Below are 26,634 nucleotides of genomic sequence, written 5' to 3'. Positions count from 1 at the left end.
GGCAACGGTGAGGTACTTAAGACTTTCGTGACAGATTAAGGCTTATGGTGACGGAGTAAGGGCTAGGGTGACGGATTGAGGGTTACAATGATGGATTAATGATAAGGATGACGGATTAAGAGAAATGGTGACAGAATATGGTCTATGCTGTCGGATTAAGGGTTATGGCGACAGATTAAGGGTAAGGATGTTCTTGACCATGTCCATTTTAACTGAAGGTACCACCGAAAGAGTTCATTCTCCCAAGGGGGTGGCTTTTACAAAACAGTCCATTTCAAAACAGTCATTTTTGCAAGGGGAGGGAGATGAAGTGAATTATTCTGTATTTCAACTACTTACTTAGAAATGTTACTTTTCCCCCACATTAGTTACACTAAAACGCAAGCCTAGGCCTGTTCATATTTGCTGAAGCAGCTAATATTTATCTCTAGTATTGTTTTTTTTTTCTGTTGTTATCATGCTCTAGATGCACGATGTTTAGATATTCTTGCTCGTCTCCTAGTCTTGCATGGGGAGGGGGCAGTACAGCACTCCAAACTGAGTAGCAGAAAAATCTTAAAGCGAATCTGATCATAGATGGCGTAGATATTCAATGAGCTCACAAGTGGTTATACATGAACTACATGTTGTGGACGGCCGTTGGCATATTTCTTATGATAAAGAAATCACTACCACTGACTCGGAAAGGCCAGAGCTTACGTGACGATAGATTTATTGCAAAGTTTTTGTGAAAGGATTGTACATCTTTGTCCAGATACAAAAGAGGCACTGCCCCATTCCTCGCTGTCGATTATCTATACATAAGTAGAGAGTGTCAGATCTAACTAAGACTGCGAACAGTAGATTCGACATTAGATTGGCACTCGGTACATGACGCGACGCCTGTCACAAATACGAACCAGCGTAAATTTACATCTTGTCAATACCAAATATGTAGTCTGAATCACAAAGTTTGTTACAGAGTTAGCTGTCTTCTACGTACAATGTCGGTACATGCACAGAGTATTCTAACTTTCATACTAATGGTGATACGTATACAGCGAATACAGTACTGGCTAGTTGGGGCCGCCTATACATTCAAGTTGAATAAAAGGCATTGCTTTAGTGAGCGATATACATGTAACGTTATGCATGCCAAACACACAAAACGCTCAAAATTTATTTTTGTGAATGTCTTAGACTAATAATATCTCAATCATCGAAAATAGAGACATATTTGGGCAGCAGCGATTTACGGTCGGGATGTCACTATCCTTGAATCTAATCTAGATCGTCTATGGAAAGAAGAAGGGAGCATCATCGAAATCGGTTTCGGGAAATTCGGGCATGTCGGGAGGGCCGCCGCTTTCGGGTACCTCTGGGTGGCTTTCGGGTACTTCTGGGCGGCTCTCGGGTACCTCTGGACGCTCGGGACGGCCCCCGTCCTCTGGCATATCGGGACGGCCACCTGGTCCGGGACGCTCGGGACGGCCACCTGGTCCGGGACGCTCGGGACGGCCACCTGGTCCTGGACGCTCGGGACGGCCACCTGGTCCGGGGCGCTCTGGACGACCACCTGGTCCGGGACGCTCGGGACGGTCACCTGGTCCGGGACGCTCGGGACGGTCACCTGGTCCGGGACGCTCGGGACGGCCACCTGGCCCGGGGCGCTCGGGACGGTCACCTGGTCCGGGACGCTCGGGACGGCCATCGGCTCCGGGGACTGAGTCGGGACGAAGACCAGATAGACGCTGAAGAAGTCTCTCTATACCCTCTGGTGTTGCACGTCCCTCGAAGAACTCCTGCAGCCTGTTGACGAGTCGATCAACCACGTGTGGGGGAGGGCCGCGCCGACCACCGCCGGGTCTCGGCATTTCTCCTTCAGGTAGAGCACCCGGATCGCTGTCTACATCATAACCTGCGCCATCAAGGCTACCTGGAAGCCGAATCACAATGAAAAGCTTGAGTTACAACATCTTGACAGTCTTCTTACTCTAAAATTTGAAATTGTCAATATGTTTATATTGGGGTGTTACTGCAACCAACAGCCATTTGTTGGATGCATATTTCATCAAAATGCATGGAGAGCAGAAAGATTGGTGCGATATTGTATTTTTGACTCCTGTCTCCTAAACAGTGCTATAGCTGTTCTGTTTGCGTTTTATATGGAGTAGCCTGTCTTGTTTCCGTGACATTTTCATTATGATCTCAACGTCGTATCTAATTGTGTCTAGTCCCTGCTCTTAATGTTTTCAAATCGTGGTTAGACATATAATGTATGATTTGACACGCAACCAGCTACACAAATCACAAGGCCAGAAACAGTTGTCTTAGACATGTGTCAATCAAAACGACAAACGTTGAGGGGAAAAAAGACTGCTGCTCACCTGGTGGATTCTGTGGTTGATGTTGAGGTTGTCTCCAGCCACCACCGCGGCGAGGCCACGCCTCAGCTGACAACACAGCCATGGAGACCAGCAGAACACACAGGGCAAACTTGGCCGCCATCTTCAATCTGTAAACATCAAAATAATGCGTCAAAAAAAGCTTGGTTCCACAGTAACACGATAGTGCATTTGACACATATTTTCAGAAAGGCACGGTACTTTAATCGTCGCGAGAGAATATGTGGTTTTAGCTTTTAATGTAGTACACACACATAGAGCGCTTATAATTTCATGTGGCAAGAAAACTGTGTGATCTTAATATGTGATAATCCTTTCACTGAAAAACACAAAAAGAATCTGTGCTAGTGAGTGTGCTTACGATGTCATATAAATGTACATTTTGTATCGACACTAATTTCATTGTAGAGATCGCTTCTTGTCGCGTCAATAAAAGCTTCTTAAGCTTTTCTAGGTAAAATCTTCTACCACTGGTTCGGACTCTGACCCCTATATTTCACAGCACGAGACATTTCCAAGCGGTAAACCATCTTGTCTGACATGATGCAACCTTTAATTGAATAGGCCTTGCAAATTGGCCAATTGCTTAGCTCAAAGACACGTTGTTCGTTAGAGCAGCCAACTCTGTTCCGACCTTTTGCTAAAACATTATGCTAACCTTGAGCTTCCTTTTCGAAGTTAATATACAGTAACAAGCTAGAACAAGCCCGAATTAGGTTAGTTTAGTGTCTATCAACAAATTTCCAACACTCCTCCTACAATACATGGCACAAATCTGTACAGAACGATAAGTGCTATTGTGAGTATGACTCTCCAGAAACAGAATTGTTTTCTACCAGAAGTTTCCTTTTTTGTACAAAATTCGACGAAACTGGATTTCAGTTTATGACAGAATGCTAAAAGTGCGATTATAGACTCCAAGGAACTAGAAGCTTTCTTTTCAAAGAACACGAACAGCACATTTCAGTGGTCTCTGAATGTGAATCGAGTGTAGTTTAGAAACATTCTTACCTGTATCTTGATGGCACGTAAGAAGGACTGCTACTCGTCAGTCGTTGGGGATGTCTTCTTGACTTCTTGGTCAGTCCGCAACCGCAACTGTGTGTTCTTCTCGTATCTTCAGCGTCTTTTATATCCTTTAGGACGGGAAGTCTTAATTTTCGCGGTCATCAACATCAGCGACCCTTGGTCTGAGTGGGTTGGAGCATACGCACTTCCCTTCCGTGACCTTGCAACTATGCTGGGTAGCGGAGACATGTGGTTCTTGTTTTGTTGCTACTGGTAGTAATTGAAAACATGCCAAACGTTTCAGCTGGGAACCGTTGTTACTAGCATAGGTTCACTGAGGCACAGAGTCCTGTTACAACGATTGCTGGATCAGCTATATTGAAATTGAGAGATTCAGATATTTCTAGACCAATTTCTGTATACCGTTAGCCGTTTTTTATTTCAAGAGGTCGACAAAACAAATCTATGTAAAGGATTTGCCCTTCGTATCAACGTTATTTGTTGTTCCAGTGCAGATGTGGTTGACTCACTGAAGACGTCATTTTATCATGCACGTTTAATGATGGAAAAGTTAGAGGGTGGTGAGATATTTGAGGAATGGCTTCGGTAGTCACTGGTAGAAATGCAGAATTGGTGCGGAAAAAACACTTATTTTTGACACGTATAGGGCATTAGGCCTGTATTATGATGCTAGTATAGATGACATTCTGATCTCGTATATCTGTTATGGATTGCTTAGAAAATTGGCCGTTTCGTATTTTGCGGAACATATAAAAAAAGCTTCAATAAATCTAACATGCTTATCAAAAAAATAAATAGTTATTTAGTCATGCTATTCTATCTACGACAAAGAAATAGTGGGTGAAAGAAAAAGAAAGCAGTATGTTGACAATTAACTTAATTGACAAGCGTAAAAATATATATATGTATGTTTCTTTAGCATTCCATCGTAGTAAGCTGAAAAGTACGACTAATTCAAGGTCTATTTGTAGCGTCATATGTTTATCAAAGATAGTAGCAATTCTTAACCAGACGGGAATGATTACAAGAAGAATTAAAAACAAAAAACCCACTTATTTCGACACCTATATCTTTGCATTGCGTAGTTTTCATTTAAATATCTACTCTATCAGTCACTATTTAGAAAACATAGTCCATAGAATTCGTAGCGTAATGCCCCGGTCTATATCTGTATCTACATAGCCGGTATTGGCGTAACAAACCAGGCCTAATGTTATCCACACAGGTCAAAGGTCACCCACACAGGTGCCAAGTCTGCTACCCTTCTCAGAAACACTCATCTGTACACGTGGGGTTCTGATGACGCAGGGACACTGGTTGCACACATGGGGTCGTTAAGCCTATATCCCGCCATTTGTTCCCGTTGTCGGGTGCTTTTAGATTAAATCTTCATGCAAAGGAGAAAAACAACGATCTTTTAGAAAGACTAAGGATGCGACTGTGTGTTAGGACCTATGTGACCCCATATAACGTTACATAGCATGATGTTCCAATGGCCTTCTTTACTGTAACCACCCACAGATGCTAGTTACACGAAAAGCCTGCCTTTGTATGGTAGCCAACTAGCTTATATTTAACATCAAAATGGTTCAATGCCGTCAGTATGGTACTACATTGTATTCAAACATCCGAATCCTTGAGCTTGCACAACTGACTGTTATATGATGTAACGTTACATATCAAGCGTCACGACTCACGGTCATGGTTGGCTTTTCGTTTCTGGCATCGGCCACGGACATGGCAGCTGTGTACGTACCGTATACACAGTGCCGAGATGACATTAGGGGATTAGGCCTCGCCGTTTAATTTCCGTGGATTGCTTTCTGAGATATTTAAAAGCTTCTGCGGGGGCGGAAAATATGGCTTGTTAAAAAAAATCATTCCCCGATCACTTACATGTACATGTGGTATTTCTTCCTGTGTATTGAGAAAGCATTCCTAATCAGAAATCCTTTGCCAGTTATGTAAGTTCCATCAAAAATAGTTCATCACCCTTGCCTTTTTGTATCACTACGCCAGCATGTTAGAATAACGTTGTACAGTGTTAGCGTATTCAACCTGCACATAATGTTTGATGTATAATTAAGGAAATCAGTTTTCGCAAGAACAGATGACAGCCCAGTAACACTTACAATTCTTTAAAAGCCAAAATTAAGTACAAATGAAGTAAGGAGATCTTCCTACTACCTGGCTGCATGGATCAGTACCCAGCTGACAAGTTTGGCAAGTTTTCAATTACTACCAGATCATAACAAGAACCACATGTCCCCGCTACCCAGCATAGTTACAGGGTCACGGAAGGGAAGTGCGTATACTCCAACCCACTCAGACCAAGGGTCGCCGATGTTGATGACCGCGAAAATTAAGACTTCCCGTCCTAAATGATATAAAAGACGCTGAAGATGCAAGAAGAACACAGAGTTGCGATTGCGGACTGACCAAGAAGACATCCCCACCGACTGACGAGTAACAGTCCTTCTTGCGTGCCATCAAGCTACACTACAGGTACGAATGTTTCTAAACTACTCTCGATTCACATTCAGAGACCACTGAAATTTGCTTTTTGAAAAAAAAAAAAGCTTCTGGTGCCTTGGAGTATAACGTTATAATGTTAATCATACATGAGCTTTCAACATTCTGGTATAAATTGAAATCCAGTTTCGTCGAATTCTGTACAAAAAATGAAACTTTTGGTAGGGAACAATTCTGCTTCTGTGTGGACTTGTCTTGAGAGTGTCATACAACAGTAGTAAGTTTAATATAGCCTCCGTTGCATGCAGACTCCTTCCGGCTGTTTTCTTTTTCAAGTTACCGTTTTCTTATTTACTATTGCATTTTTTCTAATGACTGACTGGGAAAGTTAGTTATCGCTCTGTGCAGATTTGTGCCATTTATTGTTGGAAGAGTGTTGGACATTTGTTGATAGCCTAATTCGAGTTTGTTCTAGCTTTAAGCTAATATTACTGTATGTTAATTAACTTCGAAAAGGAAGGATACGGTCAGTATTGAGGGAAGAGTCTGAACAGAGTAACTTGCGATGAACAACGTGTCTTTTGTACTAGACATGCATGTCAGTGCCTATTCAATTAAAGGTTAATCGTGTCAGACAAGATTTTTAACGAGTTGGAAAGGTCTTGTACTGTTAAATAGAGGAGTCAGAGACCATACGGTGGTAGAAGATTTGTTGAGAGCGAAAAGAAGCTGTTATTTATCGCCTCAAAAGAGTAGCGATTTCTTCAGAGTGATGATAAGAATAGTGTTGGTACAAAATCTATGTTTATGAGACATCGTGTGGTGGTGGGCACAATCACTAGCACAGTTTGTGCAGTTTGTAAAGAATGAAGACTTCACTGTGTAAATTGCTTTGTCACATGAAAGTTATGCGTTCTATGTTCGTGTACCACTTCGTCAAACCTCAGGCCACATCTTCTCTCACGACGATAAATGAATTAGAATTTTCATCAAATGCACTGTCGTGTTACCGTGGAACCAAGTCTTTTTGACGCATTATTGTGATGTTTACAGATTCAGAAGATGGCAGCTAAGTTTGCCCTGTGTGTTCTACTGGTCTCCATGGCTGTGTTGTCAGCTGAGGCGTGGCCTCGCCGCGGTGGTGGCTGGAGACAACCTCAACATCAACCACAGAATCCACCAGGTGAGCAGCAGTCTTTTTTCTCCTCAACGTTTGTCGTTTTGATTGACACTTGTCTAGGACGACTGTTTCTGGCCTTGTGTTTTGTGTAGCTGGTTGCGTGTTGAATCATATCTTATATGGCCATTATATGTCCAACCACGGTTTGAAAACATTAAGATCAGGGACTTAGCGTTGAGATCATAATGAAAATGTCAGGGAAACAAGACCGGATACTCCGTATGCACCGCAAACAGAACAGCTATACCATTGTATAGGAGTCAGGAGTAAAAAAATTAAAATCATTCTGCTTTCCGAAATATGCAACCAACAAACGGCTGTTACTAATAGCCAAATATAAACATATCAAAAAAATTCAAATTTTAAAGTAAGAAGACTGTCAAGATGTTGTAACTCAAGCTTTTTTATTGTGATGCGGCTTCCAGGTAGCCTTGATGGCGCAGGTTACGATGTAGACAGCGATCCGGGTGCTCTACCTGAAGGAGAAATGCCGAGACCCGGCGGTGGTCGGCGCGGCCCTCCCCCACACGTGGTTGATCGACTCGTCAACAGGCTGCAGGAGTTCTTCGAGGGACGTGCAACACCAGAGGGTATAGAGAGACTTCTTCAGCGTCTATCTGGTCTTCGTCCCGACTCAGTCCCCGGAGCCGATGGCCGTCCCGAGCGTCCCGGACCAGGTGGTCGTCCCGACCGTCCCGGACCAGGTGACCGTCCCGACCGTCCCGGACCAGATGGCCGCCCCGAGCGTCCCGGACCAGGTGGCCGACCCGAGCGTCCCGGACCAGATGGCCGTCCCGAGCGTCCCGGACCAGGTGGCCGTCCCGAGCGTCCCGGACCAGGTGGCCGTCCCGAGCGCCCTGGACCAGGTGGCCGTCCCGAGCGTCCCGGACCAGGTGGCCGTCCCGAGCGTCCCGGACCAGATGGCCGTCCCGAGCGTCCCGGACCAGGTGGCCGTCCCGAGCGCCCCGGACAAGGTGGCCGTCCCGAGGGCCCCGGACCAGGTAGCCGTCCCGAGCGTCCCGGACCAGGTGGCCCTCCCGACATGCCAGATGACGGGGGCCGTCCCGAGCGTCCAGAGGTACCCGAGAGCCGCCCAGAAGTACCCGAAAGCCGCCCTGAAGTACCCGAAAGCGGCGGTCCTCCCGACATGCCCGAATACCCCGAAACCGATTTCGATGGTGCTCCCTTCTTTTTCCCATAGACGATCTAGATATGATCTTTATGATCCAAGCATAGACGTCATAGCCAGAGTTAGAATATGCTGACCGTAAATCGCTGCTGTCCAAAGATGTCTCTAAATTCGATGATTGAGATATACTATAGACATTTTCAAATATATTTTGATCTATGTGTTTGGCATGCATATATGAATCCAAATCACTAATATCTTTTACTCAACTTGCATTTGTATAGACGGTCCCAACTAGAAAGTACTGTATACGCTGTAATAATAAGCGGCGGCTATACGTACATGTATCCCCGTCAGTATAAAGGTCAGGATATGTGTGCATGTACGTAGAAGACAGCTTAAAAACAAAAACATGTGATTCAGGCTAAAGTTGTTTGGTTTGGGCAAGATTTGAATTTACGCTGGTTCGTATCTGTGACAAGCACCATGTACATGTTGCTAGAGTGAATGCAATGTCGTCATAGTCTTAGTTGTATCTGACAATTTGTGAAAAAATCGACGGCTGGAAATGGGGCGGTGCCTCAGTTGTATCTGGACTAAGATGTACAATCCTTTCACTAGAATTTTGCAATAAATCTGTCAACGTAAGATCTGGATTTCCTTCAGTCGTGATTTCTTTATCGTAGAAGATATGCCAACGGCCGTCCACAACATGTTGTATAACCACTTGTAAGCTCAGTGAAAACTAGAATTTGGTTGATAAAAAACAATAAACGCCATCTATGATCAGATTTCCTTTAAGATTTTTCTGTTATACCAACTCAGTTCGAAGTGCTGAACTCCCCCCTCCCCATACATGACTAGGAAACGAGCAAGAATATGTTAACACCGTGCATCTAGAGCATGATAACAACAGCAAAGCAAACAATATGCTAAACGTATCGGAGTTCCTTATCTTTCGTTCGAACATGCTGCCTTTTGCAATATAAGTCATGTACTTCACTGTTATCATTTGGTCCATCCCTATTTGTATTTTGAGGGGAGAATAATTCTGCACGGTGACTCAAATGCACCGTCACCCTGCCTGTTTTGATTCTTTGTTGATTAAAATTAACAAAAACACCGCTTGCAGTCTCCCTACCACAAATACTGGATCCACATTTGCCTTCTATTTTCCCTTTAAATGTACTGTTAACCTTCCATAGCTTTAGCCTGAGTACCTAGTATATTTCTACGCTGTGAACAGTTGATGAAAATATGTGTAGTAGACATTTTTCTTTTTCAGTTTATTAACATCATACTTGTGCTTCTACAATATGTAACATATCCGAACTAGAGTTCCACGACCTCATACCTTCGCCAAATGATTTTAACCTTTATGACTGATGTATTTAGGAGTGTTTCTCATCAATCATAAATCATACCAGTTGATCGCCTTCACCCAAATAACAGAAGTTGTCCAAAGTATGAGCTTATCAAAGAAGGTTATGCTAACATTTATCATTGATTATGCAAATTAGGTCCTTATTAGCATAATTTGATTTAAATGATTGCCATAGGTAATTATAGTAGCTTCTAATTAATTATGCAACTTACGCCTACTTACGCATACATATCTTCTATCTATCTAGTTACAAATGTCACATATTTGAATAGTCATCTCACAGCGGGTTTTTAGAATTGTCTTAGAATTAGAATCTGATTTGCATAATTAGATGCCATATTTGCCATCCATCAAGCCCAAGTTTGACGAACGCTTCTTGAACGACCAGGACCTGTCCCTGCTTCCCTGTCCAGGAACGCCCGATTCGAAATCTTCCAAATCTTCAAAATCCTCCGGAAATTCCAAATCTTCAAAATCCTCCGGAAATTCCAGATCTTCCAGATATTTCGGAAATTCCGGAAATTCCGGATATTCCGGAAATTCCGGATATTCCGGATATTCCGGATATTCCGGATATTCCGGATATTCCGGATATTTCGGATATTCCGGATATTCCGGATATTCCGGATATTCCGGATATTCCGGATATTCCGGATATTCCGGATATTCCGGATATTCCGGAAATTCCGGATATTCCGGATATTCCGGAAATTCCGGATATTCCGGATATTCCGGATATTCCGGAAATTCCGGATATTCCGGATATTCCGGATATTCCGGATATTCCGGAAATTCCGGATATTCCGGATATTCCAAACGTTTTTGGTTTTTGGTGAAATCTTCCAAATCTTCCAAATCTTATTTTTGCTTTATTGGTATCATAACTTTATCTTTACTACAGAAAATTTGTTGGCAATGTATTTGATTAGCCAGTTGTATCAGAGAATCATAGTTTTTGTGGGAAAGAAATATGCTGTTGTCATCGGCAAATAGCATATTGTTCTGTTACGAACCAAGTGTGTACATCGTAAGACGGGTCAAGTGTCACATAACAGATTAGGTGAGCAGAACTAAAGCATGAACGTCGTATGTTTCTTTTTGAGCTCATATATGACATGTGCCCACCAGGAGCATGCCTTCACGGGGCATTCGGCAGGGCCCTGTCCTGTACAAGACAGGTACCTGACGGGAGCAACTGACGGGTACCTGTCAAAAACCTGCCAACGAAGGTGACAAACCTTTACAACAAGACTGGCAATGATAAAAAGACATTGCCATGGCGACGGTGGTTGTTGTTTTAATTTTTACTGTACCCTGCTTAGGGCACAGTGATAGGTGGTGCTGTTCATACAGGATTTCTAATGAAAAGGGCTGACGGAGACCTGTTCTACTGGACAAATACAGACACACACACAGACACGCACACACAGACACGCACACACACACAGACAGCGACAGTTCCACTACATTCTACCAGGCACACCCCACTGCCAGAACGAACATCGATTTCATCACAGCCTGATCATGACAACTGAAAACAGCCCACGGACAGGGTTCCCACCATACAAAATGACTATTCTACTCTGATAGGACTGCTGTTTACATGAACAACATGTTAGGCCAAATCTTCACAAATTTCAACATCAAAGTCCACTTACCAACGACACAGCATACATCATGCAACAGCTTGTACACTTATGTTCCCTGAACTATAGAACTAAGTCCTCTAAAGCGTGAATGGCCAGGGATGTTAGCTAAGGATGGAATGCCAGAATGGAATCCCAGGATGGAATGCCAGGATGGAATGCCAGGATGGAATGCCAGGATGGAATCCCAGGATGGAATTCGAGTCCCACTGGAATACCAGGAACACCAGTCATTCCTGGAGCCCTAATGAAATGCCAGCCTGGGAATCTTAATCCACAGAAATGTTGTTGTGTAAAAATGTGTCCCATGTGTTCTTGGAAGTGTACAGGATTATATCAGCAAGAAAGTGGCATCTTATCAGCTTGCTAAATTTCCTTGCGACAGTGAAATTTTTCATTGATCGATCTGGCTTGGACATGTTCCCAATGTCATGAATGAGGTTAATGCCCTTTAATTAATCTGCTTGTATAGGTAACTGAAGCAGCGTGTGCACAATCGTTATCTGAGTACAGAGTTGATGCAGTTATGACCTGTTCCCCGAAGAAAGACATTAAATCTTACAGTTGTAAGGACCAGCATTAGGGCATCTAAAAACATTGTAACAGACACACATTGTTTTAGAAAAGAGCAATACAATGTATTACTGTAGAGCTGAGGTCTTAAATGGGTCATGTATACATAAGCCTGGCACATCTGGTAGACAGATGTAGCCTCCTGTCTGGGTTATCTAGGAGGAATGTCCCGAGGGAGGCTTTCTGTCTGACTAACATTCCTAACATTCTTATTGTCTTAATATGCCTATGGACACATGCCTGTACAATTCCTAGAATAGTTGCAATCTGCACACAATACTATATCATTTGGCTCGCCCCTGAGGCGTCGCCAAAAATGCCACCGAGTGCCCACCGAGTGCCCACCGGAGCAACCCGGGACGCATGCAGGGTAGCGCGGAGGAAACTTTTAGTTGTGACCACGACAGCCGGTGCCCCCCAGACGTCAGAACCAAGCCGGGGCTACATCCCCGATGTGACCGCAGCATTAATAACACTAACAACTCAACCAGTTTGGAAAGTCTGGAAAGTTTGGAAAAACTAGTTCCTACATGGAAATAGGAAGCTAACATGTTGTTGCCTAGGTCCCCTCTCGCACCACACGACCTGGCCCGCTTGACGTCATACATGACCCCATGATCACATGATCGCCGCCTTCCTAACGTTTATCAAATAAAGAAAATTCTCTCTTAACAGCATCTTGTGAAATAGAGTCCCGAATACAATATTACGTAATGAATACGAACCTTCTTTTTCGGCTCGCGATCTTCTAACTTTCGCTCCTCTGATGCTGACTTTGACCTCTTCTTTCTCCCCATGTTGTCACGACTTTCGATAAGAGGTTACAAATCTCTAAAATCGCTAAGAAATTTGCTGTTTTCTGACACAAAGAACTTCTCGTAAATGTAGCTATAATCCTTCTGGATCCTTCTGGGTCCTGGGTAGACGGTCATGTAAGTGATATCCCCTGGTCTGCAGGTGGTGCCTGGACGAGTGATTAATGACCACCAGAGTCGGGAAACAGGCCTTGCCAGTGACAGCAAGGTATCCGTGATTAATCACCGCCAAGCCGAATAAGCTGCGAGGTCCTACAGCAAGAAGCCTACGCCCATTGCAGAAATTTCCTTATAAATTATGTTAATGAGGCCTTGTCCTGCATGATTTCTGGCTGATATTGTTCACCTTTACTTAGCTTCCTAATGATACAAGAATGAAATTCCAATCCTTTACAATTGTGGTATTTTCAATGAGTATTTTCTTATTAATTATGCAAAATAGGTAGCTATTAGCATCATCGGTATCTATCGATACCTCTCTCTTTTTCAACTATATATGTCGCGTGTTTGAGAGTCCTATTTTGAAAGGCAGCAGATTTATTATCTTTCCTTACTAATTATGCAAATTAGCTCCTGATTTGCATAATGAGTATTCGATTATGTAAAGCATTAATCAAGCTATCTACATACCATAAATCAAGACGATCCGTTGACCATAAGTCAAGTTATTCATGTCCAAAGGTCAAAACAAATAAATTGAAAACACCCGCTGCAGCTCCAAACAAGCCGCTAGAGGGCCCAAACGTACACAACTTACTTCATGTGGCATGGACTATCTACCACACAAAAATCATAACCGTAGCACTTGCAGAAAATTTGACCTCAAACTTTGGAGCTCTGCTGCAGTACCTTAGGTGCCCGCTAGGAGGCCCATCATTGAACTTGACCTTCTCCTTTAATAAACTTACCTATTCATTTAATATCGTGCACAGCCATCAACAGCTTCTCGAGCTATCCTGTCAACAAGCAAATACGCATACATAAACAGCCCGCTTCAGTACCGCAGGAACATGCCAGGTGACTCATTTTTGAACTTGACCTCTGTTATCACAATCTCTACGTACTCACCAAAAATCATGCAGGTCCATCAACAATACATCGAGTTATGTTGTCTACATACAAACATACTAACATAAAAAGTCCACTGGAGCACTTTAGGAAAACGCCAGGTGAACCATTTTCGTACATGACCTTTGTTTCTACAACCGCCACTTACCTACCAAAAATCAGCAAGATCCGTCAAAGTTTTCTTGACTTATGATCTTGACATACATACGGACCCACTTTACAGCTGGCGTAACCGATAACATAACCTTCCCGCGAAGGCATACCTTCCCGGCGAAGGTAATTATGATGCTAAAAATGATACCCGTGACCTGATGTTATTCAATTTTTACATTGCATATATTGGATTGATTTGGTCCCCAAAAATGAAATAAAAAAAATATATAAAGGAGAATCTCCATCTATCGACCCTATTTATTCAGGACCGTAACCAGAAACAAAACATTTTCTCCCTATATGCCTGATTGATTTGCTGGAGCCAATATCATGCGCCCCCTAGCGGCCCTTTTTAACCACGCCAATGTATGACGTACGTGACGTCACCACCTGCTGATATTGTATATATAGTTTACGTTTGGTACATATATACTAGTAAGGCACCTGAACTCGATTCATTTAACAACCCTTGTTACCATTCTTTTTCCATTGAAAGTGTGCCACAACTTTTAAGGGCGGGGTTTACTCTTTATCTTGTTTTTCTTGTTTTACGATACTGTCTGTCAGGCCAGCGATAACAAAATCTACTGTGCAGACAACTTCAGACAGTTTGCCCTGTATAAGCCCCAAACCCATTGGTCTTTTGTGACTTTTGTTTGTATTGTAAAATCCGGTTCGACCGATTAATTTTCGCGCTAGTGACGTGTCTGCGAGGTCGTAGGTCAAAGGTTGGATAAAAGGTCAGAGCGTCACAAACTGCCAACATGGCATCCGACGGTATGAAGCAAACAGGTGAGCTCTCTTTTCTTCGATTTTGCTTAATTTCTGTCGATAAATCACAACATAAGGTGTGATATTATGTCCGTTAGATTGATCTGGTTTCTTTCTGACCGCCACAGCTTGTTTTAACGTTGCGCTAACGTTATATAGTATGTCTTAAATATTGTAGTCAACCGACTGAACCCTGAAAGTTCTTGAATACGCCCCTCTTATAAATTACTAAGTTAGTAAGTTGCTAGGATATCGTGGTATGACGCACTACATGTGCAACGTTAACGTTAAACTTTATTTGCCAAGTAGGTGCCAGTTGAATAGAAGTGTTGTGTTTCCATAGCCGATATCGATCAAAGACATTTGACTGGAAACTTTGTCTTGATTCTTGAATCCGGTTTGAATGGAAATTATGACCTCAGACAACAAAAGCGAATTTTGTAGTTGGGATCATAAAAGTTTATCATTGGAGCCAGACTGCTTCCAGGCCTGCACAGGCTCTTCCTTTGGCTGAAGGGCAACAAGCCTCAAAATTTCCTTGGGGGCATGTTGGACAAAATAGATACTGTACTTCAAACCTCTATTGGCTCTAGTCTAGTGAGTTGTTGTTATCTTTTCATCAAATGTTGAAGATACTAAACAAATAGTTTAACACTTTACCGTAACAGGACATAACTGTTATGTGTGTGTGTGTTGTATAAATATGCCAGAGATATGTCCTGTTACGGTAAAGTGTTTAACTGTTTGTTCAGTATCTTCAACAAAAGATAACAACAGCTCAGAGCCAGTAGAGGTTTAAAGTATTTATTTTGTCTTGTTGATATTTGGATTTCGAAGCAGGTGAAAAGTTTGCTACATATGTTCACATACAAAGGACACATACAAATTAAAAGAACACACTACTGACTAGTGCTAAACACTACTATCAATGATATAGGGAATAAGTTTAAACCTAAAGAGGGAAAAACAAAGAAGTTCTTTTGACAAAAGTAGTTAGTCAATTTTTTGCAAGACAATTTAAGGCATAACCCATGGCCAGTGCAATGTCTTGTTCATACCTAGAGAGACAATTGACTCGTAACTGAACCAAGCGTAACCCAGCACCAAGAGATCACGTCTAGCAATATAATAGACGTTAAGCAAGGACAACAACAACATCAAGACTTATCATTGTACTGATTACTGATGATTAGGGGTGGATACTGGTTCGCTGGACCTGATTGGGACCTTTATAACATCCAAGAACCGAGTCCAAAAAATCTGAAAGCCAAAAACATGAGTCGAAAAAAACCTGAACAAAGTACAAATAAATTTTTCTATTTTGTTTGATAAAAAGTGTTTTGAGTCTCCCCTCTGACAAAAAAGGCATTTGAAATAAGTGCAACATTCAAATATCAAACACTTATTTATCTTGAGTCTTCTCACCAAGAAACCTTTTTAGTCGTGCGTGTCAGTATTAATTCTCTATGCTTGATATTGGTCTAATAAAAAACAAAACTAGTTGTTATTCCAGGTTAGTGGTATGTTCAGTGCTTTTATGGAAGCTGTCTGCCTGGGTTCACCTTTAATGCGTTTAGTATGGTTAATTTTTTACTAAGTAAGTTGAAGTACAAAAACAAGTTTAAAAGATGCCTCTGTTACATGGAAACTGACATATGCAGTGGCTATTACTCTACAAGCTCTGGCTTGTTTTGATGTCTTTTGAGGTGTTTTTATCTGGCTTTTTATTTTTAAATAAAGAAAACCTGACAAAATAGAAAGCCTCATAAAAACGCATAAAAGACGTCCAAAGCTAGCCAGCGCCTAACCTAACCTAGTGGCTATAGCACTATAATAGCAGTATTACTTGTCTTATACTATAATTACATGTACCAGTAATTAACATAATAACTGAGGAGACTACTAGTACTTGGCCTCATACATTTTCTTACTTATAGTAAACTTATACTTATAAACTTAGAGTATACTTACAAACAAACTTATACCACTTAGAATAGTTAGATATCTTCCATTCAAACCACCTGTTATTGATGGGTGCACAAAAAAGCATTTTGAACCATCCTGTTATAAGCCTAAGGCACATATTGTACTGTCTTTTCTACACAGTGTGTGTACACAAAGTCTTGTATTGCCTGTATTTGTATGTTAGCAGCTGGTACAACTGCTTTTGTGTTGGAAGCTTTGCAGGCACACAGTGGTGACTGGGTACGTTGCATGTGACTTACTGGACTTATGTCGAGAGCCAGACCTCTGACACTTGAACCACTCTGTCAGCCTAGAATCGTCTGTCTTCCATTGTTGGAATTGTCTGCAGTACCAAGTAAAACCTACTGGTGGCTTAAAGTTTAACTGCTGTCCTTGCAGCCATGTCTTGTGTCAGCTTGCTATTGGTGGGGCTGAAGAGCAGCTGTCATTTGAAAATTTGATGCTACATCATGTGACTTAGCTTATTGCCTGAGTGCTCAGGCCAGAAACTGTTGCCTTGCTCATCTTTTCAAAATGTTGTGAAGTCTTGTCTATAGCATCGTTTACCCCAGCTGTAACCACACAACTGTATGTCTTGGTGCTCACATATCTAGCGGCTTATCCTTACTTTTTCATACAAATGTGGCACTTTCTTCTTCATTTACATACTTACACAATCATAAGGTGTAGCACCAGTGCGAATAGAAGTAACAACTTACAATGTCCAAAGTATTTGTTTGTACCTAACAGAATTGAGATGTACTTTGGTTGTTTCCTAGGACAACATAAAACAATAACAACAACACTTTCTACATCAGTTTGCTCATCAGTGAACAAAACAAGTGGACAACTACTAGTACTACCTACATCTACTTTATAGCACGTTTAAAAATTAAAAATGACACCTTTAAATTCACACAGAGGATTCCAGCACTACTGAAGGCGGATTGTTAGATTTGGTGCAATCAGTGAAGTGCCTATCATGTCGGGCGGCATCGAATCTATGGGAAAAACTGGGGGGAATGGATACAGGTCTGTTACCGTAACTCATTCAAACCTCTCAGTGGTGGTGGTGGTTTAAGATTGTCATGTTTACTGCTGCAGTCTGTCCATAACAAGGTGGTCTTGACTTCTAAAACTGTCTGTCTTATATGCAATGGGAGCATCTGCTTGACAGCATGATTTTTGCCTGACTAGATTCTGCTTTTGTAAAACCTACATTGTCTTACTCTACAATAAAAAGATAAGCATCTAGAAAATCAAACTTGAAGCATAATGCTTGACAAATATTACAAGTAATGTAACGCTTTTTTTGATAGCTGATAGTGCACGTGCATTGCAGCTTTGCTATGGCTCGAGTTTATCACCAAGGATACTGGTAGCATATTCATACTCATTCTTTTACATCAGGGGTTTGACATCTTAGGCTAAAGCCCAAAGCTACCCCATAGATGGTGCTGTTGGCTTTATGTCCCCATCCAAAGGGAAGAAAGCAACTCTTCACAATCAGGGTTAGAACCTCCGTCCTCTTGATCCACGGAATTTGATCCATATACATGTAGTAAAGCAACAGGGTCTCTTACTACTTAAGATTTCTGGACGGACGGGACATTTTTTTTCCTATTCCCAACTAGCAAATTTCCATCCCAGGGGAAAGAAGGAAGAGTCAGCCCTGGATTGCAGTCTGTCAGTGCTTGGTGACAGTGTTTTACCAAGAGGGTTATGTTTTCATGTGCGTGTGTGTCTATGTGTATGTGAACATGATAACTCCAGAATGCATAGGTTGATTTTTGGTATGTGGGTAGCATATGTGGTATGAGACCTCAAAATGAGCAGATTTTGGGCCCCCTATCAGCTTGTTATAGTACTGCAGCATAAGTTCTGGATTTGCTATCTCGTTCTTTTGGTATGGTGGTACTGTAGTTACCCCAGCTGTAAAGTAGTCCATGAATGCTTCCGAGTTCCGACCTAAAGCAATTTTCAACGAACTTTGACAAGTAAATGAACTCAAGTCACCTTCATTTAAATCCATTACGTAGTATTTGACGTAGGTTGAACGCAATGGGTGACCTCGTTTTGACGTAACTGGTCGACAGTAAAGAGTAAAGCAGACCCTCCCCCCGGATGACCTTGAAACTGACACGTTTTAGTCCATTTTTTAAAAAGGAAGGAACTGCAGTTGTCAATGACGAGAATAAGGAATTTCTCAGCACTTTCGTCATTTTGCTGTACAGGTATTTGTTTTGTGTACATTTTGTGTACATGTACTTTTAAGACTTGATTTTTTTACAATGTTGCTCAACCTGTATTCAGTATTATACTGTATTCACCAAGGTTTGTGTATGCTGGTGACTGTAAAACAGTTACTTATTTTGGGTGACTGAGTGTTTCTTAAGTACAGTATAGAATCAATTAGTGTTTTAGGGGCAAATCTAGCTAAGTGTCGTATACTGCACTGTCAACAATTTAACATGTTTTAAAGTACATGTGTAGAATGCAGTAAGTGCAGTAATCTAGTATATAATGGGCTTGACCTTTCCCCTAATTTGTCAATTGAAGTGTGACATGGTGGCTAAAGCATTGAACTAAAACGGTCTGTGAATGTGTGATAGATTTAAAACTTGGCATTCATATTTCACTAGACAACAAAATATGGTCCCCAAGGTTGAGCAATGTGGCAAAATTATGTCTTTTGTTTTGTTACATGTATATCCTCAGGCCTTTTTGCTTCTTTCTGTGTGACTGATCTTAAGTACTGATAAACTATCATGCTTGCACCAGACTTCACTACTGTTAGCTAAAAACAACATGTTAGAAAACTTCAACATCATGGGATGGAATGGTAATGTTGCTGCCAATTTATTAAGCTGTCGTGGGTATTGTAGTATATGTTGTATTGTAAATCTTGAAACCTTTGCGGTGACTTTATTTTTGAGTGCTACATGATTGCAAGTTATACTGAACATTTCTATTGCAAATTACAGGCTGCGAGTGGGCATTTTAAGTTCTTTGCACACTATCTAATTTTCTGTTCGTCTTTCTCTAGGCTTTGCTGCCAAGATGAAGTACATAAGTCTGGTCATCCTGGTTGTACAGAATGCCTCTCTCATCCTGACCATGCGCTACGCACGGACGATGCCCGGCGATATGTTCTTCTCCACGACAGCGGTGGTCATGGCGGAGGTGCTCAAGCTGCTGGGTTGTGTCCTGATCATCATGTGTCAGTACGTGGGCTTCAGGGCCTGTACTGAACACTTATACGCAGGGTAAGTGGACGAATAAGGGACTTCAGGCTGGACATATAGAATACAACACGGTGTCTTCAGCCCACGGACGAGCCCACCGACGCTGAACTGATCGTCCGGCAGGATGTAAAGGAACTGATGATGATGTCTTCAGTATCGCCTGAGGTACCGGCCCGACCACGGGTCGCATCACCTTAAGGTTGGAGAAGGGCTGAGACCTGTGGGAGGGCTGGGACCGGGGTCCGTGCGAGGGCTGGGACCGAGGCTGATGCGAAATACACCGTGTTGTATTTTATTTACCAACCCGAAAAAAAACACATTTCAATGCAAAATGCGCCTGGAGTTGAGAGAGTTTTGTGTCCTCGAACAAAGAAATCGTAACAACATCGATTCCAACCTCCAAATCTGGCATTCTAATTTTCCACAGTGGCGCAACCGGTGCACTTGAAATACATTCTAAATATTCTTTGGAAGCCTGTGTGATACATGTAGAACCCATGTGATACGGAAAATTATCACACGATGCGGAACACCCGTATATGGAACGTTTTCGCGGCACAGGTATGACATAAATAGCTTTATGTGCTTTGAGTTTGAGTCAAAGTTGTTTTTTGGCCAAGGAGAAGCTGCCCGACGATGTGATAGTAAGGTTGAGGTAGCAGTAGGAGGGAGCTATGTCCAGTGTGTCTTGTCCGCATGTTTTGGGAGGGACCGGCCAGATTTGTTGAAGATGATAACTTTTGTTTTCCTTAAATTGGAGATTCCATTTGGTACAAAAGCCGCTTAATCTATTCATAGCGCATTGCAAACCTTCATCTGATTTTACATATTTTAAACATCAGAGGTTTAGAGGGTCTTTGATATAGCTATGAAACAAGTCTGTTTATCTTATTGTGATTTTCCACATTTGTAGCCTGGTATCCATCCTATTGCTTATCTGCTGAATAATCTTGCATTCATCATAATAGAGAAATGAATTGATTGGCATTTAAGGTTAGATATTTGCGAAAAATGTAAGCAAGAGCTCTGCAGCTGATTGGCTCCTAGTTGGACAATCTTCTGTAGCGGCATGGCAATGCGGTGTGAACAGGCATTTGGTTATTTGACCTTTAACACTGCCTCTGAGAAATGATTGATATCGGAGATAATCTATGTTGTTGTATCCTTCTACAGACTGTTCCAGAATCCTATGGATAGTCTAAAGATGGCTGTTCCTGCACTTGTCTACACCCTGCAGAATAACCTGGCTTATGTGGCCATTTCCAACCTGTCGGCTGCAACTTTTCAGGTGGGTGTGTTCAGTAGAATGCACAGCCCTTTGTGTTTGAGATACAACTGAGTCACTTTCCAGAATTTGTGTTGCGTTCAAGAAATATGTGTGAAGCATTTTCAGCACACATATAAAGAGGAAAGGAAAGCCTGTTTTTAATGTTGGAATATAGATTTTAAAAAGTACTATATCTATTTCTATAACAGCCCTGTTGTTGGTTTGTAATGTCAGAGTTTTGGTCTAATGTTAGAAAAAATATGTTAACACTATAACAGCTGACCTACCAATCTAAGGGAGGCTAAGCTTAGAATTGAAAAGTCTTCTATACTTGGCTAAATATACCCCAAAGTCAAGTCTTCACTTGTTTTACGTATAAGTCTGTCATAGTTCAGGGCTCTCCCATCATTTGTAACTTGCGCCATGCTGACGGCTACTCGCCTGATGATGGAATAAAAGTGACGTCATTCTTTGGCATTTCCCATTCAGTATGAATAGGGCTTTTTGTTCTGGCTTTCTTGAGACTCGAGGATGGCTTTTGAGGAATTTTCCAAATTTAAAGCTCACTAGTCAATTCCCTCTAATTCATTGGAAAATTTCTCAGAATCCATCCTCAGGAAAGCCGGATCGACTTTTTAGCCCCCCTTTAAAAATCATGTTTTCCCTTTAGGCTACACCAAGTAATTTTTATGGATGACGTCCGCACGCATTGATTTTGGTGTGTTCCCAGAAAAAAACCCAAGAAATTCTGCTTCCTGTAACTATGATCAAAGTGCTGCAAATCCTAAGAAACAGGACAACAACTGCTGTTCAACTTCAACTGATTTATTCAAATTATTGCTGTTTTCATGATGAATAAAAGAATTGTTAGTTGTTACACTGTGTTCTCTCATTCAATTTGTGTCCTAACATGTGTCGTCGACTATTATATTTCAAATCTAGGCATCTTGTTTTTTTCGGCCCTTCTTGGGTTTTTTTCGCACACTCGCTTTAGATTTAGGGTCTCCAAAGGACGTAATCCACAAAAATTACTTGGTGTAGCCTTATAGGTAACCTACAAATTAAGAATTGGATTTTGTCTTTGCAGGTGACCTACCAGTTAAAAATCATAACAACAGCCATGTTCTCCATCCTGATGTTGGGGAAGAGTATCAGCCGTCTTCAGTGGGTTTCGCTGTTCCTGCTGTTTGCTGGTGTCTCTGCTGTCCAGCTGGAGTCCACGGGTGCCACCAGCTCAGGAAAGACAACGGGGGAGAAAGTAGAAACCGAACAAAACCCACTCCTCGGGCTCATAGCCGTAGTCGTATCGTGTATATCGTCTGGCTTCGCCGGGGTTTTCTTTGAGAAAGTTCTCAAGGGTTCGGTGGCGTCAGTCTGGATTCGAAACATCCAGCTGGCCTTTTTCAGTATCCTCCTCGGAATGATATCCATCTGGACGAAAGACGGGGCGGCCGTGTCAGAAAAGGGCTTCTTCTACGCCTACAACTGGGTGACGTGGATGACGATCTGCATGCAGGCCTTCGGCGGCCTGTTGGTCGCGGTCGTTGTCAAGTACGCAGACAACATCCTCAAAGGCTTCGCCACGTCGTTCTCCATCATTCTGTCGTGCATCGCGTCGGTGTACTTGTTCAGTTTCCACATCACGCTGCAGTTTGCCTTCGGAGCAGCGTTGGTCATCTTTTCCATCTACCTGTACGGTAAACCTGCGCGCCCAAATTCGACAAACAGTGATGGACAGAAGGGCCTCCCGACCAAGATATCTGAAACTGGGTGATAGTGTTTTTTCTTTTGAAGGTTTTGTGTGTTACGTAATGAAGCCAAGACCATTGACATAATTTTCTGTATCTTGATTGATCAGTTTGATTGAATTGGCCTTTATTGCAATTTCTGAGTGTGCGATTTTATTGTGCTTTGAATCGTTGGAGGTAAGATGCTTTCTAGGAAATCAAGAAAATCATGTCTATTGGCACAGCAACACACATGCATCTTTTATGCTTTCAATAGTTGTAAATGTATAATGCTGAAATGAATCTAGATTTCATGATCATCATCATCATTCCTTGGATTTTAGGTATTGATAAATTCTGGAGAGAAAAAAAAGTAGCACCCGTCTTTGAATTTAGCAAGACACACAGGCACTTTAGGGAAATGAGTTGAATTTTCAAGCTATTAGTAATAGTGTTAACTGATAAATCTACAGTGTGATACATACGGTATTCTTTCTTTGCTATTTCCAAAAGCGCAACTCTCTGTATAGCCTTGTTTCAGCTTCTTTTGTTCTATTTTGCTTTGGAGGTCCCTTGCTAACAAAATATAGTACTTGGCATCCAGAATCTAAAAGTTTGGAATTTAAAATTTTGGCTTTCCCCCCAAAGTATCATGAGTTGGACTCTTTCTGGCTGTTTTCTTATTCTTAGAAGCTCTGCCAGCAATAAGAAGAAAAAAAACGTAATAAGAAAACGGTAACTTGAAAAAGAAAATAGCCGGAAGGAGTCTGCAACGGAGGCTAAGTTAGGGTGGAGTACAGAAATTTATACATTTTTCCTTTTTGATGAAGGGCATAATGAGTCTGATGACAATCATTGTAATACATGTACCTTAGAGAGTATTCTTTCCAGTGGAAAGGACGAACATTAAATCTATCACAGTAGTGGGTTTAAAAGGGGAACAAAACTTTATAGAAACTTGTGGAAAAGTCTTGGCACAAAACTTGTGCATGTACATTATTTCTATTATGGAAGAATTGTATACAGGTATTGGTTGCCATTTTACATGGTACAGGTATGTTTTGAAGGTAGATACATGCAGCTGAGCTGCAACTATGTAGGGAACAATAGTGACATTTTGGGCTGGTTTAGATAAATTTATGAAGTTGAAATATTATTCCTTGCCTCAGATAAGGACCTGCTTTTACTTTTAGTAATTACGCATTTTTCTTATTCTGTACATAGGGGGCATTTAAGGAAGCATAGATTTGCTGCATTACTTCCTTTGAGTTAGGACCACTTTTTGGCAATGCCTCAGGGGTGAAGGCATTATTGCAGTTGTTGGACCACTGTAGGTGGTTGGTGTGTGGAAGATCTCAGGGCAGTAAGGTGTATAGAGATTTTAATTTCTTTCTGTCTACAGGAGATATGTATATATTGAGCAATGTGTTGTCGTAATATGCTGGTTGTGTTACGCCAAATGGCGGTTACACTGGCTATATTGATACAGATGTCACATTTTGTGTGAATACAGTTATATGTGTCATGTATTAAGCAGTGTATATATTTGGTTTTATGGTACATTTATTATGTGTTATGTAAATGAAAAACTTTTGAATCAAGTCGTCTAGTCATCATGAGAGTGACAGAATGATCCTTCGTCTTTTTTTAGCTTGGGTAAAAAAATTGCTGAGATTACTAAAAAGCAGAGGAAGGCCACTTGTAACAACTGTTTTAAATTCACATTTTGTAAACTCCTTAAAATTGACCAAGTGTGAATTTTATACATTTACAAGTATAGAATCTAATACATTTAGCCTGTATTTCAATGTCTTGTTTCCTTTTGTTTTCAACCCACAGACAAAAAACTTGTCTAAAATTTTTTCCGTACAATTCTTTTTGCTCATTTTTTCTGTCAGAATTATGTTAAAGTTTCAAACATTTGTCAATCCTTGGCCAGTTTACACAGTGCCATTCCTACATCTACTGAACCAGTGAATTTTATGTCAAATTATACTTGTGACGGTTACAGGAAGTGGATAGATATGAAATTGAATAAAATCAAATATCGACCTCACATTGACCATGACTTGTAATTGTTGTCACATTACGTCCTTTCTTCTAAATAAAATTTTAAATTTTGACACTGCATGCTTAGCTGGATGCATGCATGGATTGCATTGCTGTTTGCCGTATGCTATTAGTGATACCGGTATATACGTGAGTAAAAATGATTCCATTCATTCTTACCCATAGTTTTCACCACCATCTTCTAACACATTCATATCATATTCTTTTCATTTGTCCTGCACATTTAAAGTAACATTTCATCCCCCTATATTTCATATACAATCAATGATGATAATGCATGACCGTTTCTATCATGTTAAGTAGCTAGTATTAATCTCCAAGCAGATCCAACGGTTGAAATAAAAACTTCCTCCGCCAGTTGGATACGGTCTTTGCAACCATTGGATCTGCTTGGAGTATGTCATTTCTAACATTCTTCCACCATTTCTATCACTAATCAGCTTTGTAACCACACTGCCTTAAAGTTTGTTGTTGCTGTGTTTAAGTTTGGGTGGACAGTATACACCCATGAACATAACATGTTATAAATTCTAATAGACTTATTGTATTATCATTTTTTGTTGTTACAGGCCATCTAAGTCAAAGGGCGAGAAGGGAGAGTGATTTGCATGGAGCCCTGTCAAGCATGTTTGTGGAAGAATGCACTAGAAACAGACTAGGGAGGATCAAAACTTTGTTTGGTCCAGTTTGGACATGCAGTGTAGCTTTCTTTTTTTCCACCCTTTCTCTGATCCTTCCAGGTCCTGGGTTTTCCCTGGCTTGTGAGATTGTGTGAACTTTCTGAGCTACAGCTTACGTCTTGCATTTTATTGCTGTTTAATTGATTTGCTGTCTCTAGTCAGGGGTTAAGCGCAGTGAACCATGCCTAAAGCGCCGGTTACACATTGCCTAACATGGCTCCTGACCATCAGCCAACCAAGGCCGACGGTAGGTCGGGAGCAGGCTGACCAGTTTTTAGATTAAGAGTCAAATTGGACTCCCAAACACATCCTGACCACTACAGCCAACCCCTTCCAGATCTCCCGTCCACAGCCGACTGTTTTCAAAACATTTAGCCAAACACCAGCTGACATAGCTCTCAAACCATGGTTGGGAGAAGGTCAGGAAGCCATGTTCGGCCATGTGTAACCAGGGCTTTACTCTCAACAAAGAGATGATCTTAATATACAGCAAATATTAAGAGGGTAAAATACAGAGAAAATTTAGGAATATTGTATTTGTTGTATTGCGTTAAGGCTTACATGATATGAAGGGATTACTGTATTTGTGTATGGTTGAGTACCCCAAAAAGTTGTTTTTGTTTGGGCTACAATGTGATTAATCCAGCAATGAAGTGCCTGATACAAACAGAGGAATTATTTGCTACTATAATGTTTGAGATTCACTGTGTTACAGGATATTTTGCTTTTCAAATGTCAGGTTTGTTTCATAATCGTTTTAAAAAGAAAGTTGACTTTTTAAAAAATCAGTCAGCGAACACGCTGCAGTAATGTGAAAGTAATTTTACATGCTCTTGTATCTTAACAATGGTAGCAAAAATCTGGACAATGCTGAAATGTGAAAAATTTGATCATAGAATCATTGAAGACACAGAAGGATCTCTCTGTACATTTTTAATGTAGTTCTTCTTGAAAAACAAAATCAGTCTGCTTTTGTTTTTAAGCCTTTTTGTTCCAATACATTTATACATGCTAGTTATTTTTATTCATTCGCAACGTTTTGAGAACCAATGGTTAATAAAGTATGAAGAAACTCA

At 41.3% G+C, this 26,634-nt stretch overlaps 3 protein-coding genes across 8 annotated transcripts; 2 read left to right on the top strand and 1 right to left on the bottom strand.

Moving 5' to 3' along the window:
• Positions 1 to 695: 695 nt before the first annotated feature.
• LOC136435450 (basic salivary proline-rich protein 1-like) lies at positions 696 to 3,534 on the bottom strand. Its single transcript, XM_066428966.1, has 3 exons — positions 3,396 to 3,534; positions 2,367 to 2,494; positions 696 to 1,915 (listed from the first exon to the last, which is right to left on the bottom strand). The coding sequence occupies exons 2-3, from the start codon at positions 2,485 to 2,487 to the stop codon at positions 1,275 to 1,277; spliced, it is 762 nt and encodes a 253-aa protein (XP_066285063.1). The 5' UTR covers positions 2,488 to 2,494; positions 3,396 to 3,534; the 3' UTR covers positions 696 to 1,274.
• Positions 3,535 to 5,702: 2,168 nt separating this feature from the next.
• On the top strand, positions 5,703 to 8,842 carry LOC136435449 (cuticle collagen 2C-like). 3 transcript variants are annotated; one of them, XM_066428964.1, is made up of 4 exons: positions 5,704 to 5,918; positions 6,939 to 7,068; positions 7,491 to 7,742; positions 7,878 to 8,842. In XM_066428964.1, exons 2-4 carry the CDS (start codon positions 6,948 to 6,950, stop codon positions 8,264 to 8,266), a joined length of 762 nt encoding a protein of 253 aa, XP_066285061.1. In that variant the 5' UTR covers positions 5,704 to 5,918; positions 6,939 to 6,947; the 3' UTR covers positions 8,267 to 8,842. The 3 variants fall into 3 exon arrangements, with proteins under 3 accessions (XP_066285060.1, XP_066285061.1, XP_066285059.1); XM_066428963.1 differs by having other exon boundaries at positions 5,703 to 5,918; positions 7,509 to 8,842; XM_066428962.1 differs by having other exon boundaries at positions 7,491 to 8,842.
• Positions 8,843 to 14,492: 5,650 nt separating this feature from the next.
• Positions 14,493 to 26,634, top strand: LOC136435447 (UDP-galactose translocator-like). 4 transcript variants are annotated; one of them, XM_066428954.1, is made up of 6 exons: positions 14,498 to 14,625; positions 17,491 to 17,601; positions 19,616 to 19,835; positions 20,988 to 21,102; positions 22,169 to 22,851; positions 25,448 to 26,634. In XM_066428954.1, exons 1-6 carry the CDS (start codon positions 14,598 to 14,600, stop codon positions 25,479 to 25,481), a joined length of 1,191 nt encoding a protein of 396 aa, XP_066285051.1. In that variant the 5' UTR covers positions 14,498 to 14,597; the 3' UTR covers positions 25,482 to 26,634. The 4 variants fall into 4 exon arrangements, with proteins under 4 accessions (XP_066285055.1, XP_066285051.1, XP_066285052.1 ...); XM_066428958.1 differs by lacking the exon at positions 17,491 to 17,601 and having other exon boundaries at positions 14,493 to 14,625; XM_066428955.1 differs by lacking the exons at positions 14,498 to 14,625; positions 17,491 to 17,601 and adding an exon at positions 18,554 to 18,803.

This window comes from Branchiostoma lanceolatum, chromosome 5 (assembly GCF_035083965.1).
Source record: "Branchiostoma lanceolatum isolate klBraLanc5 chromosome 5, klBraLanc5.hap2, whole genome shotgun sequence".
In the NCBI taxonomy this organism is placed as follows: domain Eukaryota; kingdom Metazoa; phylum Chordata; class Leptocardii; order Amphioxiformes; family Branchiostomatidae; genus Branchiostoma; species Branchiostoma lanceolatum.
This window is presented reverse-complemented; position numbering and strand designations above follow the sequence as displayed.

Coding starts and splice junctions, on each gene's coding strand:
- LOC136435450 (XM_066428966.1), bottom strand. CDS start 2,487: ATGGCGGCCAAGTTTGCCCTGTGTGTTCTGCTGGTCTCCATGGCTGTG. Junction 1,916..2,366: donor TCAACCACAGAATCCACCAG/GTGAGCAGCAGT, acceptor TTCGGCTTCCAG/GTAGCCTTGATGGCGCAGGT.
- LOC136435449 (XM_066428962.1), top strand. CDS start 6,948: ATGGCAGCTAAGTTTGCCCTGTGTGTTCTACTGGTCTCCATGGCTGTG. Junction 7,069..7,490: donor TCAACCACAGAATCCACCAG/GTGAGCAGCAGT, acceptor TGCGGCTTCCAG/GTAGCCTTGATGGCGCAGGT.
- LOC136435447 (XM_066428954.1), top strand. CDS start 14,598: ATGGCATCCGACGGTATGAAGCAAACAG. Junction 14,626..17,490: donor CGACGGTATGAAGCAAACAG/GTGAGCTCTCTT, acceptor AAATTCACACAG/AGGATTCCAGCACTACTGAA. Junction 22,852..25,447: donor ACCAAGATATCTGAAACTGG/GTGATAGTGTTT, acceptor TTGTTGTTACAG/GCCATCTAAGTCAAAGGGCG.